The sequence below is a fragment of the Delphinus delphis genome, chromosome 2 (genome assembly GCF_949987515.2).
Source record: "Delphinus delphis chromosome 2, mDelDel1.2, whole genome shotgun sequence".
NCBI classification, from domain to species: Eukaryota; Metazoa; Chordata; class Mammalia; order Artiodactyla; family Delphinidae; genus Delphinus; species Delphinus delphis.
Genome location: NC_082684.1, coordinates 122,663,745 through 122,679,704, shown reverse-complemented (window position 1 = coordinate 122,679,704; position 15,960 = coordinate 122,663,745). Strand labels below are relative to the sequence as shown.

The 15,960-nt window shown below is 44.0% G+C and overlaps 1 protein-coding gene across 1 annotated transcript in view; it reads right to left on the bottom strand.

Moving 5' to 3' along the window:
* Window positions 1-15,960, bottom strand: part of ATP10A (ATPase phospholipid transporting 10A (putative)) — a 173,981-nt gene that overhangs the window by 57,021 nt on the left and 101,000 nt on the right. Inside the window, 1 exon segment of the mRNA XM_060003655.1 lies at window positions 2,434-2,519. Within this exon segment, the coding sequence (XP_059859638.1) occupies window positions 2,434-2,519 (86 nt within the window).

Genomic DNA, 15,960 nt, shown 5'->3' with positions numbered 1-15,960 from the left:
GCTCCTCAAATGCAGTGAATCCCAAACCCCATCTCTCCTCCACCTATAGCTCCCCATGATCCATACATAGTAGACAAACCATCCTCCCAGCCTCCTCTTCCACTGTATCCCCCTCCCCAGGGAACATTTGAGTTCTCGCCTTTGCCTCCCTCCTGACCTGTCTCTCTCCCTGCTCTATAGTATGATAGTAATAATATATTACTATATAGTAATATAGTCAAAGAAATGTTAACAACAGCAGCAATGACCATAATAGTGGCCAATGTTTATTAAGCACCCACCCTTCTGAAAGCTTTCCATGTATTAAATTGACAAAGCTTTGCACCCATGACACAAGGGGGCTCCTGGATTCTCCCCATTATACAGATGAGTAATGTTCAGTAGTTCGCCAGAGCTATCTTGCTGGAAAGCGTGGGCTCCAGAGTCTGCCAGCCTCAGCACTAAGCCAGACTTGGTCAATACCCTTGTTTAACACAGAGGTAGCTCCCAAGGGCAGGACCAAGAGCTGCTGACTTGGGGCTAAACCCCCTGCAGCGCTAATCCAAGTCTTGGGCAGGCAACAAGAGTGTGAGGAGTGGTCTGAGAACAGGGCTCCAGAGGCCCCACAGAGCAGGAGAGCACAGGCCAGGGTATAGTCAGGAGAAGGAGGTCTAGCTTTTTCCTTTGGGAGAGTTGGTACCAAAAAATTACCCCATCAGCAAGAATGTCCACAGAACATTCTCCCTAGAGGCTGCCTCCACCTCCTTCACAGTAGTCATTTCAGGGTCTGTGGATCCAGCATCTGCTCTGTTCTGCCCGCCTGACCCAGGAGATTTGGGGTGGTGCAGAGGACGGTGCCACGTGTGAGAAGCCCAGGAGGGCCACAGGGCCTGAGAAACCCACAGCAGACCAGTTTCGGACGGACGGCTGAGTATCTTCCCCCAAATTTTACAGATGACATTTTAGTATTTTTCTAATGAGTTTTTACTCTCCTTTAACTGGTTCCTTTAAGGGGTGATCTAACACTTTCAAGTTCTAGTCGATCCTCAGACAAGTATCCGCAATTTCAGCAGGTGACAGGCAGTATCTGGCCCTTCGCTGTTCACACTTTTCATTCACTGACTCTCCCCCTGCCCCGCAACATGATGGGAAGCCTGTCGCGTGCTGGGCAAAGGAAACATTGCCGGACATGTCAGCAAAGCAGAAGACTTGACCTCACACCAAAAGCTCTCAGCAGTGGAGCCCCTCCAGGAGCAGAGCACCTGTGTTACCTGTGTGTCCTAGGCACCCACGCTGTACCTGGACCGCTAAGCAGCATCCTGGTCAGATGGCCCTCAGAGCCGGACGGCCGTGGGAGGCCCCAATTCTCCAGGTCACACCTGTGGCCCCCAGGCTCATGCCCACACAGCTGGCTCCCTCTGTGGGGGGGCACCCCCACTGCCCCCAGCAGGCAGCTCCACAACTCCACGCTACACCCTGTTCTCTCCCTCCTCCCTTTTCCCCACACTGCCCAGCCAAGTCGTGCACAACTATTAACACGATTACGGTAATTTCCAACTATTCACAGAAGCAGAGATACCATCCATACTTCCCATGTACCCCCAGCCCAGCTTCAACAAGGACCAACAGATGGCCAATCCAATGTCATTCATCTACCTTTCTTGTCTCTGTTTTGGAGCAAGGAGCTGGACAAGTTAACATGTTCTAGGACTTCTTATTTTGTTTACTGTCTCTCTAACTAGAGTGAAATAAACATGAAGGCAGAAATTTCTTTTCTATTCAGTTCACTGTGTTATCCCCAGAGCCTTGAAAAGAGCCTAGCACACAGTAGGTGCTCAGCAAATACTTGTTCAATGGCTGAGTGCATGAATGAAGGAATGAACTTCCAGGCAGGCTCCTCCTGCCTGGGGCCTGTGCTTACATTTATGGGGCCACATGTAGTCAACCTTGTTTCCCACGTCCCCACCTTCTCTGGCTGCTAGAGGGAGGGGATCTGACAAACTTCTACTGCTGACAGGCTCTTACCAAGCAGCCCCATGAGCTCAGGTGCAGGGCAACATTCCTCAAAGGCTGCACCAAGTGGCAAAGAATATATATATATAGTACTGTACTATACTATACAAAGTGGACCATTGAACAACACGGGTTTGAGCTGCGCAGTTCCATTTATTCACAGGTTTTTTTCAATAAACACAGTACTACACCATCCGAGATTGGCTGAATCCGTGGATGCAGAATTGCACATCAAGAGGGCAGACTATGGAGCTTGAGCATCCAGGGATTCTGGTATCCCTGGCAGGTCCCGGAACCAATCCCCCATTGACACTGACCATGTGAATTTTCAGCTGGGTGGGGGTTGGCATCCCCCAACCCTTGTGGCTCAAGGGTTGACCGCATATGTACATGTAGTCTGTCAAACAGAAGGGGAAGCCCAGGCAGAGGTCTGATACTCACATGCACCCACGAAACCTAGTCAGGTCGTTGTTGGGCTTCTCACACTCGATTACGCTGGTGAACGTCAAAGGATTGAATTCGGAGACCTAAAATAATAGCACATACACATTAGAGAGATCTGAGCTCAGCCTGTCCATCTAAAAGGCACTTGCTTCTCTGTCTCCCACCCACAGCAGGAACATTCCATGAAGAAGGACTCTGCCTTGTAACTTGTGCAGAGTCTCTCTCTCTCTCACACACACACACCACACACAGAGCACTTGGCCTGTGCATCTTTGTTTTTACAGTGAATGACAGTGAGCCCATAGAACTGTAGCTCTAATGCAAATTAAGCACATATGGTATAAGAGGGAAGCCACTAGTGACGGGAAGGGATGAGTGAGTTTCTTGAGACAGACCAGCACCTTCCAACTTTATATACAGATTTAGAGAAGCAGATTCCATCTGGAAAATAGGAACTTAGAATAAAAATATCACTTCCTCAATGTGTGCTAAAAATTCTTCACAGATATTTGGGGAAAAACAGTTAAATAATCAATGTGTCAGCCACCAATTTCTTTATTATTCTGCTTGATGAAAAAAATGACAGCTCACCACAAAGAAAGTCCTTCACTTAGAATTTGGCACTGATAGATGAAGCAAGGCCTGGCTCGCGTGGAGAAATGAGGAGTGGGGAGAGGGAAGGGGCGAGAGGAGGGGGGTGGTAGGGAGGGAAGAGAGAAATACCGGGAATATGTCTTTAGTGTAAATAACTGAGTACATTTATGGGTTTTTAAAAATCAGCTTGCTTTGATCAGGCTGGCCACTCTCTTTTCTCCATGAGTGTCACACGTGGTAAAAAAAAAAAAAAAAGGACTTGTCTTTCCTCACGCAAGCATGGCGTCACAAAAAAAGTGCAACTGGGGCTTCCCTGGTGGCGCAGTGGTTGAGAGTCCGCCTGCCGATGCAGGGGACACGGGTTCGTGCCCCGGTCCGAGAAGATCCCACATGCCGCAGAGCGGCTGGGCCCGTGGGCCCTGACCGCTGAGCCTGCGCGTCCAGAGCCTGTGCTCCACAACAGGAGAGGTCACAACAGTGACAGGCCCGCGTACCGCAAACAAAAAAAAAGAAGTGCAACTGGTTAAAAATCAAAGGAATAAACATTGTTGATACCCACCCAGATAACTATTACTCCAGCAAAACAATGCCCTCCCTGGGACAGGATACGGCTGTAAAGGCAATGACTCAAAAGTCTGTCCTGACTGTTTTCCCGTATAGCATGTACATTAAAAGAACTCACTACATAGTAGTAGTTCAATTCAACAGCTGAAAGGAAAGTGCCATTTTAAAAGGCTCTTCCTGAAGTTTCATTAGCCATCGGCCCCTCTCTCCGTGGACTGAAATGGCCTCTGGCTCTGTTCCAGAGTAAGGCTATGCTTGGAGAAGCAGTGTTTATTTCAAGCCTTGTGCTTCTCTTGAAGCCAGTTGGCTGACTTTTCCAGAGCAGACATCTGCAGATACAGTGCCCAGGACGGCCATGAAGGGAGGGAGTTCTGCAGCACACCAGGGTTATTCTTGGCAGACAGGGAGGGTAGACTTAAAATACTCTGTCTCTGTTTATGATTCTTTCTCTCTAAGAAAAATGTAATGTGCATGGCTCAGAAACGGTAGAACATTCTGTCTCTGGGGCTTCAGAGCTGCATTTGTAATGTTCTACTAATAACCATGTGCCTTGGGGAATGTGCATCCCCAGGGCATGGGATGCCTGGCCTCCTCTGCTTTGTCTGGAATTGGGGAGGATTTTTAGAGCTGGAGGGATTTTTAGAGACTGTTATGGGTTAAACTGTGTCTCCTTACGCCACCCCCAGAATCCATACGTTGAAGTCCTAACCCCCAGTACCTCAGAATGTGACTGTATTTGGACATAGGGTCTTTTCAAAGATAATTAAGGTAAAATGTGATCATCAAGGTTAGCCCTCATACAATCTGCTTGGTGTACTTATAAGAAGAGGGAATTTGGACACAGACACAAACTGAGGGAAGACTGTGAAAAGAAAAAGGGAAGAGACACCCATCTACAAGCCAAGGAGAGGGGCTTCAAAGAGAGCAGTCCTGTGGACACCCTGATCTTGGACTCTGCAGCCTCCAGCACTGTGAGGAAATAAATTTGTTGTTTGGGCCACTCTTAGCCTTAACAAACTAATACAGAGACCATCTCTGAGTTTCCCATTTAAAAAGGGTTTCATGTCCAGAGCATACCTTTTGGATGAGAAAATTCTGCTTATCTTGATTGTTTCCAAAGTAATTGGCAATTTCTTAATAACCTCATTTAAGAAATATATTTATTCATCACTCCATCCAATCATCTACCCATCTCCTTCATGCCAAACTGGCCTCAAGGTAGTGCCCAAGTCATCCAACAGCCAACCTTCTGTTGACCTGGTACCGGAGCATGGACAGAAGGTCCAGTCTATCCTTCCATTCCAAGCATGCTAACTCCATTTTTTGAAAAAGCAGACAAAAAGTTGGGGAAGATGAAACAGTTCTGGAGATGGACGGTGGTGACTGTTGCACAAGAATGTGAATGTACTTAATGTCACAGAACTGTACATTTAAAAAAAAGTTAAAATGGGGAATTCCCTGGTGGTCCAGTGGTTAGGACTCCACACTTTCTCTCTGTGCTTTCACTGGCGAGGGCCCAGGTTCAATCCCTAGCCAGGGAACTAAGATCCTGCAAGTCGCACAGCGTGCCAAAAAAGGAAAAGAAAAGAAAAGAAAAGAAAAGAAAAGAAAAGTTCAAAGCAATAAAGAGACTCTATCTAAAAAAAAAAAACAACAAAAAAGGGTTAAAATTGTAACTTTTGTTGTTATGTGTATTTTACCACAAAAAAAAGTTTAAAGAAAGCAAATATAAACAATCATTGACAATTGACTGTGAAGAAATAGATGAATCATCAAGTAGCACCTAGCTCAGAGATCCAGGAATTTCAGCACAAATACAGACAGCCTCATGCTTAACTCACCCAAGGGCACCTCTGTACCATTATCTATATCATAATCATCAATTACAGCTACAATGTTTTATAGGTCACCTACTGCCAGGCATTGTGCTAAGTGGTGTTCACCACCACTCACAGCACCACAATGAGGTTGGTTTTCAAACTACCTTTAATGTGGGGTAATTAAGGACCATGTCCAAGGTCAAGAGACCTTGGAGCAAGTGAGGGAAGCTCCTTGGCCTCTCAGACATCCAGCTCAGCCGCCGACCTCACCAAGACTATCTTGCATTAACGAGAAAAGATAACATATGTATAAGCCAGAAAGTGTAGAACTGATTCCACAGAAATTACCAAAGAAACAAACATGTCAAAGTTTGAATGTTTTCAAAAACATACGTCAATTAAATGTACCCCCTTCCCATCTTCAGCAATGCCCCTGGATGTAGTTAGCACAGTTCACTGAAAACCGGAGTAAAAAAATCAGGAGCCCTGGGATTTACTCCTAGTTCTTCTGATTAAGAAGTGCAGACCTCTTGGCATTTAGACTTGGCTCTCCAAGATCTCCGGAGCTCTGTGAATTCACAGTTCCATGAATGCAGAGGTGATTCTAACCACCCCCACCCCACCGCCTGCAATGGCCTTGGTACTGGAAGGTGCTGCAGAAGCAGCATGATCCACGAGGATACCGTCACACCAGCAGGCCTTCAGCCATGCCGCCCACTCTCTCCGCAGCTTGGCCACAGCACACCCAGCATCTTGGGCCAAGTGCAGCTGACATCATTCACTGCAGAGCCTACATGTCCAAACAAGCACCTTACTGGCAATAAAATGCACATGGTTTCTGCTGCAAACATTTCTCAAGCTTCTTTGGATGAAGTGATTTGACCTCATTAGGTAGGTGGGAAAGAAGAGGCAGGGTGGTGACACAGGGGAGAGCCCTGGCCCCTGCCTTTGAACTTGTATTTCTCTAGAAACTGTGGCAGTTGACAACCTTGTGGGCCAAGTCACCCCAGATTGTGGTTCCTCCTTCTTCCCTCCAAAGATGCCCAGCTCCCACATCCTCCTGACACTTGGCACCCCCTCAGGTAGAACAGCTACCTGCGCAGGTGCCATGTCCCTGGTTTAACCACACAGGGGAGTCTGGTATCGAATGCAGTGCCCAGACCAGTTGCTGAATGAATGTTTGATTCACCAGGAAGATTCTTTTTCTTTTTTAAAATTGGAGTATAATTGCTTTACAATGTTGTGTTAGTTTCTGCTGTACAGTGAAGTCAATCAGTTATATGTATACCTATATCCCCTTCCTCATGGACCTCCCTCCCACCCCCCCATCCCATCCCCTTAGGTCATCACAAAGCACCAAGCTGACCTTCCTGTGCTTTATAGCATGTTCCCACTAGGTATCTATTTTACACATGGGAGTGTATGTACATCAATCCTGATCTCCCAATTCATCCCACCCTCTCCTTCCCCTCCTGTGTCCACATGTCTGTGCTCTACATCTACGTCTCTATTCCTGCCTTACAAATAGGTTCATCTGTACCATTTTTCTAGATTCCACATATATGCGTTAATATACGATATTTGTTTTTCTTTTTCTGACTTACTTCACTCTGTATGACAGTCTCTAGGTCCATCTACATCTCTACAAATGACCCAGTTACGTTCCTTTTCATGGCTGAGTAATATTCCATTGTATGTATGTACCACAACTTCTTTATCCATTCACCTGTCAATGGACATTTAGGTTGTTTCCATGTCCTGGCTATTGTAAATATTGCTGCAATGAACACTGGGGTACATGTGTCCTTTTGAATTATGGTTTTCTCAGGGTATATGCCCAGTAGTGGGATTGCTGCGTCCTATGGTAGTTCTATTTTTAGTTTTTTAAGGAACCTCCAAACTGTTTTCCATAGTGGTTGTATCAATTTACATTCCCACCAACAGTGTATGAGGGTTCCCTTTTCTCCACACCCTGTCCGGCATTTATAGCTTGTAGATTTTTTGATGATGGCCATTCTGACCGGTGTGAGGTGATATACCTCATTGCAGTTTTGATGTGCATTTCTCTAATAATTAGTGATGTTGAGAATCTTTTCATGTGCCTCTTGACCATCTGTATGTCTTCTTTGGTGAAATGTCTATTTAGGTCTTCCACCCATTTTTTAATTGGGTTGTTTGTTTTTTTGATATTGAGTTCCACGAGCTGTTTGTATATTTTGGAGATTAATCTTTTGTCTGTTGCTTCATTTGCAAATATTTTCTCCCATTCTGAGGGTTGTCTTTTCATCTTGTTTATGGTTTCCTTTGCTGTGCAAAATTCTGTTATCAATCTTGTGTTTCACATTTGCATTAAATTAGTGGTCCCCAACCCTTTTGGCACCAGGGACTGGTTTTGTGGAAGATAATTTTTCCACGGATGGGGGTAGGGTGGGGTTGGGTGGGGGATGGTTCAGGCTTTGGACCATTACCGGTCCACGGCCTGGGGGTTGAGGACCACTGCATTAAATGAATGACTAATAAATACTCTGTAAAAGCAGAAGTGGACTCCCTCCATCCTATAACAGAAGCAGCGATGTCTGAAAAAGGCCATTTATAGTCCATTAAAGAAGAGACATTATTTTTTATCATAAAAAAGTTACATAGGTGGTGTTACCCTGGTGGTAAAAAAAAGTTACCCTGGTGGTGCAGTGGTTAAGAATCAGCCTGCCAATACAGGGGACAAGGGTTCAAGCCCTGGTCCAGGAAGATCCCACATGCTGCGGAGCAACTAAGCCTGTGTGCCACAACTACTGAGCCTGCGCTCTAGAGCCCGCAAGCCACAACTACTGAGCCCGCGAGCCACAACTACTGAGCCCACATGCCACAACTACTGAAGCCCACACACCTAGAGCCCGTCCTCCGCAAGAAGAGAAGCCACCGCAACGAGAAGCCCCCGCACTGCAACGAAGAGTAGGCCCCGCTTGCCGCGACTAGAGAAAGCCCACACAGCAACAAAGAGCCACTGCAGCAAAAAATAAATAAATAAATAAATTTTAAAAATTAAAAAATAATTTAAAAAATTAAAATGTTACATAAACCAGTTTACATTGCTTTGCCGATGGGACAAGCAGGTGCCGCCAGCAGGAACCTCACCTGGATCTCCCTGTGGAGACTTCAGAGTGAGGCTGTGTTGTCTTGGTCTCTGGGTCCCAGAGGAGGCTGGTGAGAGGACCCACAGAGCCTGGCAATACCACCTCCTGCACCAGCGGCCAGACCTGGGCACACATGAGCTCCTTCTATTCTCTGCCTCTGGGACCCCCATCCCGAAAACACCCTTTGTGTCCTGTGGTCTGCCACGATCTCCTCCACACAAGGGACTCAGGGTTCCCCTCCACCTCCAGCCTCAACATCACTGCCCCACAGTAGCCTTTGAAGGCTGATCACCCTACTTCGGCTGCTGCACTACAGAATGAGATCTGCACCTCCATGCAGCAGCCAGGCTCTGCCCAGGGGGCCCCGAGGTGACCCTGTTGGCTGCCCCCATCCCTCCTGGCACCCGTTCCTGCACTCAGGGGCCCTGGAGAGGCCCACACCTTTCCACATGACGTACTTTGCCCTCCCGCCTGACTCCACCTGGCTAACCGCCCCCTGCACTGCAGGATGTAGACAGCCCCCTGCCTTAGGTTGGGCAGGCGGGTACTGCTACTCCGTGCTTGCATGGCCCCCACACACATTGCTCCTTCCCTGGACCTCAGATTCTCTGAGCACAGGACTTCTGTTTCCTCAAGACCAGCACAGGGTCTGGTGCACACATGACCCAGGGGTGACAGATGCTTATTCCTCAAGGATCTCATGTACCACAAGCTCCCGAATAGACCCAGAGCTCCGTGCTGAGCCCTTGGAGGCCTGGACCCCTTGATTACCAGACACCCCTCACCTGATGCTAAGGCAGATGGGACTGCCAGGGGGCCCGGTAGGGCCTCTCTGTGTTCCAGAAAGCACAGTCCCTCTTTAACAAGTGTGAGGGTAGCAATATCAAATGATTTCTTCATAGCCTCTAATTTGGCTGCTTATTTATTGACGATGGGTGAACAATACTTGCATTAATTTAGGCAAAACATTTAACCCAAATGCATGGAATAACTATCCCAACTCTTATTTTCCATTTTTAGTACAATTTGTATTTACTACACGTCTGTCAGTGCTGTGGGCATTCAAAAGAGGGCAGACGGCCCAATACTGAATGAGGGAATGAACGAATGATTTACTGCAAAGATTAGATTGCCAAATCAATATTTTCAGTCAGTTACCCTGAAATGGGAAAGAAATCGTCTACCACGGTGTCCCCTGGCTCATGGCAGGGTGTCCCCTGATAAATCAGTTTTTATTAAATAACTAAAAACCTGAATGAAACCAAAGGCACTCTGGTCCTGGGGGGCAGGAGAAGCCAAATGTATAAGGAGTCTTCAACCAAAGAATCTTCTCTCCAATTGGTTTCATAGTTCAGTGTAACGCTGGGAGTTTATGCCCAATACAAACAGAAATAGAATAGAAATTATCACAAAACACATTTAAGTAACTAATCTACAACTGCAGGAGTTTGACTATCATTTAACACATCCTAGATTCATAAGTGCATAAGGAGGCTGGCACAGCAGCTGGTGACAGGGCCCTGGATGGCAGGCAGTCCAGAATGTGGCGATTTTTCTGAGTGCCACACCGGCTCCTGATCCATCAGTGTCTCCAGGGAAACAAAGCTGACAGGGACAGCAGACAGGCATCAGGGCCTCAGCGGGCCTCACAGGAGGCTTCTGAACATCAGCGTCTTTGACAGCTGATAGAGACCTGATCGAGGGGTGTCTGGGCTGAGGCCTTCTTTTTCCAATTGCAAATTTTCCTGCCACAAGTACCTGCACTAGACTTCCCTTTGTGTGAAGGTAGAAAGCCAGGCTTTCATTTGTTAAATCTGACTTAAAAATGCACAAGCCAGCCCTCCCTTCCTTCCCTACCTTTTCCTCCTTTGTTCCCTTGTCTCCTTGCTGGTTCACAGTCAAAAAGCCTCAAAGCTTTAGTTTAGATGGTGGCCAAGTACAAAGGCTCAGAGTGCTGGGTTTGAGCCTGAATTCTCAAAATTAAAAGGCTTTCTTTCCCTCTCACTACAAATGCTCCATGCTGCCTCTGTAGGCTGTGACTGCCAGCAGAGGTGCCTTTTTTTAAAAAAAATCAAAAGTGTAAAGAGTATCTAAGGGCTGGCTATGCTTTCAGACAGTTAAGCAATAGAGTTGTTTTTACAGAAAACCAACTTCGAAACCTAAATGAGGGCCATTCTTTAAAATAGACCTCTTAAAGAATCTGTACTTAATCCAACACGGTGCCACTGCATAAAACACGTCTGGATCGGCGCTGCTGATCTGCTCTGCTCTGCCAGGTGACAGGCCAGCCTGTCTGCTTCCCAATGTCAACTGAAAAAAAATGCACAACCTAAAAGTTCAGAATTGTGTTTTATTCCGCGTACATTCTGAGGACCTCACGACCAGGACACAGCATCTCAGATAACACTGAAGAACCATTCTGAAGAGGTGGGGTGGGGTGGCCAAGATATATAGTAGTTTTTGCAACAAAAGACCAGGTAGTCGGAACATCAAAAGATTACTGTTGATTAAAGAAAACCAGATATATCAAGTTAAGGAATTTGATGCTTTTCTCTGTATGGGAAAGATGCAAGAGTCTGGGCTCACTGAAAGCATTCCTTTGACATGCATCTCAGCTATCTGGGGCCAAGTAGCCTGTGCTTTCTCATCCTGAGTTTCTTCAGGCAGGCTGTTGGGGTGAGGGTGAGAGCGGCTTAAAGGCAAACAGTGTTTCCATCCTGAGTTCCCTCAGGGCTCACTGTCCCTAAGGTGATGGCTTGATGGCTGCAACATCCTTTTTTTTTACTGATATAGCAGGTGATATTTTTCATTCACACCAACCACAGGCCTCCAGTCCCTCTTTCATCACCAAAGGTGATGTGTGATGTGTAGGCACAGACCGGGCAGCGGGTGTGAACCTGTCCCGTTTTGGAGATCACTGAGCAGACAGCCCAACTGGAAAAAAAGGCACCCACCTCTCACAAGGTGGCTTGAAGGGAACTGAAACCTGGGTGCATTTATAACCAAGTGGATTCTGAGGGCAGCTCCCAAGGGTAACCATGTAGGAGAGAGTCATACTGCTGGTGTTAGAAGAAAATCAGGATGGAGGATACAAAAAGAGGTCAGCTAAGGAGCCCTTCACTAACCTGGGAAATGACCAAAAGGGCAGCAGGAAAGTAGAATTCTAAAGCGCAACCAGACTAGTTCACTCATTGGAATTCAAGAGAGAGAAAAAAAATGCCCAGCTTGAAAGATAGGCAATTTGGACCAAACGTCCAGCTGGGGGCAAATAGAAACACTGGACAAAATATTAAAAACGACTGCCCAAAGGTATCAGAGATTTAACAAGAAGGTGAAGTAGAATCAAATCTAGAAAAGACAAAAATCTGGAGAGTTGGGACTGATCTTTGGGGCCTCTTTTTCCTTCAGGGAGTCTCTGGTCTCTAAAAGAGATAGTAGAGAAACGAGTGGAGCTAATGAGACCAGTGGTGAGTGCAGGACCTGAGCCAGTTTCCTCCCTCTGCTGTAACACATGTGCTATCTTCCAGGTCTGGAGGTAAAAAGTTGGAAAGGGGCCTCACTGAGCAACCAAGGTATCTAGAGGGCTATGTTGCTGTGTTCCTTCTGAAGGCTCTAGGAGAAAATCCACTGCTTTGCCTCTTCCAGCTTCTCGAGGCCCTTCCCATTCCTTCACTCACAGCTTCCTTCCATTTTCAAAGTCAGCACCTGGAGATGGAGTCTTTCTCGCACTGCATCTGACATTCACTATCCTGCCTCCTCTTTCACTTCTCAGGGCCCCTGTAATTACTAGGAGACTGCCTCAATAGTTCAGGATAATTAGTGATATTATCCCCACCTCAGGGACAGCTGATTAACCACCTTAATTCCATTTTCAACTTTAATTTCCCCTCGTCATGTAACACAACATATTCCCCGGTCCAGGGGATTAAGACATGGGCGAAAGTGAGGGGCTATTATTCTGCTACCATAGAACTCACTGGGGCCTGGCAGTGAACCAGAAGTAAGAGTGAGCCTTTGTGCAAACTGCTCCTCAGCTTAGGGTCAACTGGGTGGCCCAGAAAATATCACGAACTGGCACTGGATTAAGGTCATTCCAGATTGCGGGAACTCCCAGATAATGAACAAAACAAAGTCCTCACTTAATTAAAAAAAAAAACATATAATCCTAGTCCTCAAATTATTTATAAGAAATAAATTTCCAAGTACAATGTCAGACACATACTCAGAGATAACCAAGCACAACACAAGATAAGGTATCATACAATAAGAACCAACAAAAATAAGAATAGGATCAGGCTTATAGGGACTTTAAATTACCATGCTTGCGATGATCCTGAAGCTAAAGATAAGATTGACCAGACTGACACTTAGAAGAGCTAGAAACTATAAAAAATGACCTAACAGATTTAAACAAATGAACACCTCATACCAGCCAGAATGGCCATCATCAAAAGCCTACAAATAATAAATGCTGGAGAGGATGTGGAGAAAAGGGAACCCTCCTACACTGTGGGTGGGAATGTAAATTGGTGGAGCTACTATGGAAAACAGTTTGGAGGTTCCTTAAAAGACTAAAAATAGTTACCAGATGATCCAGCAATCCCACTCCTGGGTATATATCTGGAGAAAGCCATAATTCAAAAAGATACATGCGCCCCAATGTTCACAGCAACTCTATTTACAATAGCCAAGACATGGAAGCAACCTAAGTGTCCATCAACAGATGAATGGATAAAGCAGATGTGGTATATACATACAATGGAATATTACAAAGAATGAAATAATGCCATTTGCAGCAACGTGGAGGGACCTGGAGATTATCATACTAAGTGAAGTAAGTCAGACAGAAGGACAAATACTACATGATACCACTTATAAGTGGAATCTAAAAAAATGATACAAATGAACTTGTTTACAAAACAGAAAGAGACTCACAGACAAAGAAAACAAACTTATGGTTACCAAAGGGGAAACGGGGGGACAAATTAGGAGTTTGGGATTAAAATATACACACTACTATATATAAAATAGATAACCAACAAGGACAGGGACAGGGAACTATACTCAATATCATGTAATAACCTATAATGGAAAAGAATCTAAAAAGAATATATGTGTGTGTATATATATATATATATATATGTATATATATATATGTATGTATAACTGAATCTCTTTGCTGTATACCTGAAACTAACTCAACATTGTAAATCAACTATATTTCAATAAAAGTTAAACAAACAAAAAACGAACTAGACCTGAAAAAAAAAATTACAAGCTTGATTACTGGTTCAATGGAAGATTTGGTAAAGCTGAAGAGAAAATTATTACACTAGAAGAAAAGTTAGAAAAAAATAGAATAAGGCATTGGGAGACTAGAAGTTGAAAGCTAACAGAAGACAGGGTAAGAGACACAGAGGAGAGAGGGGGAAAGGCTGACATATTTGTCATTGGGAAGGAGGGAATGAATTATGCAGGAGGAATATTTGAAGAAATAATAGCTGAGAATTTAGTAAATCCGATTAAAAGCACCAAACCACAGATCCATAAACCTTAAATAGGTAAAGGAAGATTATACCTAGGCACACGACACTAAAATGCTAAAGACCAAAGAAGATAAAATCTTAAAAGGAAACTGAGAGTGTCACTGGCAGACTAGAACTAAAGAAAATCTAAATAGTGCTCTTCAAAGAGAAGGAAAAATGGTCCTGGTTCAGATGCAGGAAAGAATGAAGAGCAGCAAAAAGGTAAATGTGAGGGCAAATGTGAATACATGGTGACTGTATTAAACAATAATAATGATGTCTCAGGGGATTTATAAACAGTTATAATTATAACACATACCTATAAGAGCATGTAAGTTAAGAGAGAATAAAAAGATGTTAAAAGAAAAAGTCCTTGCATTGTCCAGGGAAAGGATAAAAATCAATTCATATTTATTAAATACTGTTAAGTCAAAGATGCATGCTGTAATCTCTAATACAACCACTAATATAAGAGTAAAGGAATGTATAACTTCCAACCCAGCTGGAGAAAGAAAAATAAAATGCTCAGTTGGGAATTCCCTGTCTGTCCAGTGGTTAGGACTCAGAGCTTTCACTGTCAAGGGCCCAGGTTCGATCCCTGGTCAGAGAACTAAGATTCTGCAAGCCATGTGGCATGGCAAAAATAAATAAATAAATAAATAAACAAACCTCTCAATTAATCTAAAAGCAGGTGAAAATGGAGGAAAAAGGGAAAATGGTCCAGGCAGAACAAATAAAAGATGGAATCTTCACACTCAAATATACTTCCCAACAGTAACATTAAAAGTGAATCATATATGGGGATATATGTATATGTATAGCTGATTCAAAAAAAAAGTGAATCATGTAAAATCTTTTAGGGAAAACATAAAGATTGTCAGAATGAATTTTATTAAATACTCAACAATATGGTATTTGTAAGAAAAATACAGATACCGGAAAACAATGTGAAAGGATGAAAAATATATCTGACAAAGAGTAACAAAAAGAAAGCTAGTGTACCTGTATTAATCTTAGACTAGGTGATTTTGAATCAAAAAGCATATCTACATATAAAAAGGGTTAACTCAAGATGATAAAAAGTTCAATCCATAAGAAAATAAAAATAACTCTAAATAACATAACTTCAAAACAAAGCCACAATCCTAATAGAGGGATTTTAACAATCCTTTCTCAGTATTTGACAGGACAGTCAAAAACCCAGAAGGTACAGAAAATTTGAACAGCACTATTAACAAACTTAACTGAATAGGTATATATGTATATATATAAAACACTGCACTCAGACTTTCCTGGTGGCTCAGTGGTTAAGAATCTGCCTGCCAATGCAGGGGACATGGGTTCGATCCCTGGTCCAGGAAGATCCCACATGCCATGGAGCAACTAAGCCCACGTGCCACAACTACTGAAGCCCTCGCACCTAGAGCCCATGCTCTGCAACAAGAGAAGTCTGAACACCATAATGAAGACCCAACACAGCCAATAAATAAATAAATAAATATAAAACACTGCACTCAACAACTGTAGAATACATCCTTTTCAAGTGCAGACACAAAATTCACAAACATTAACCACTTTCTGAGCCATAAAGCAAGTAACAAATCTCAAAAAAGTGAACATAGAATTCAAATAAACCAGAATACATAATAAAAAGATTTTTTAAAAGACTTCTTGCTTTGAAATTATGGAATATAATTCTAAATAATCAATTGGTCAAAGAAAAAAGTCACAAGAGAAATTAAGACATGTATTTACCTAAATATTATTAAATGCACTATGTATCAAAACTTGTGGGATATGGCTTCCTTTCAGGGAAATTAAGAGCCTATTCGCATATATTAAAAGTATTAAAAGCTGAAATAACAAGATAAGCATCCACCTCAAAAATTA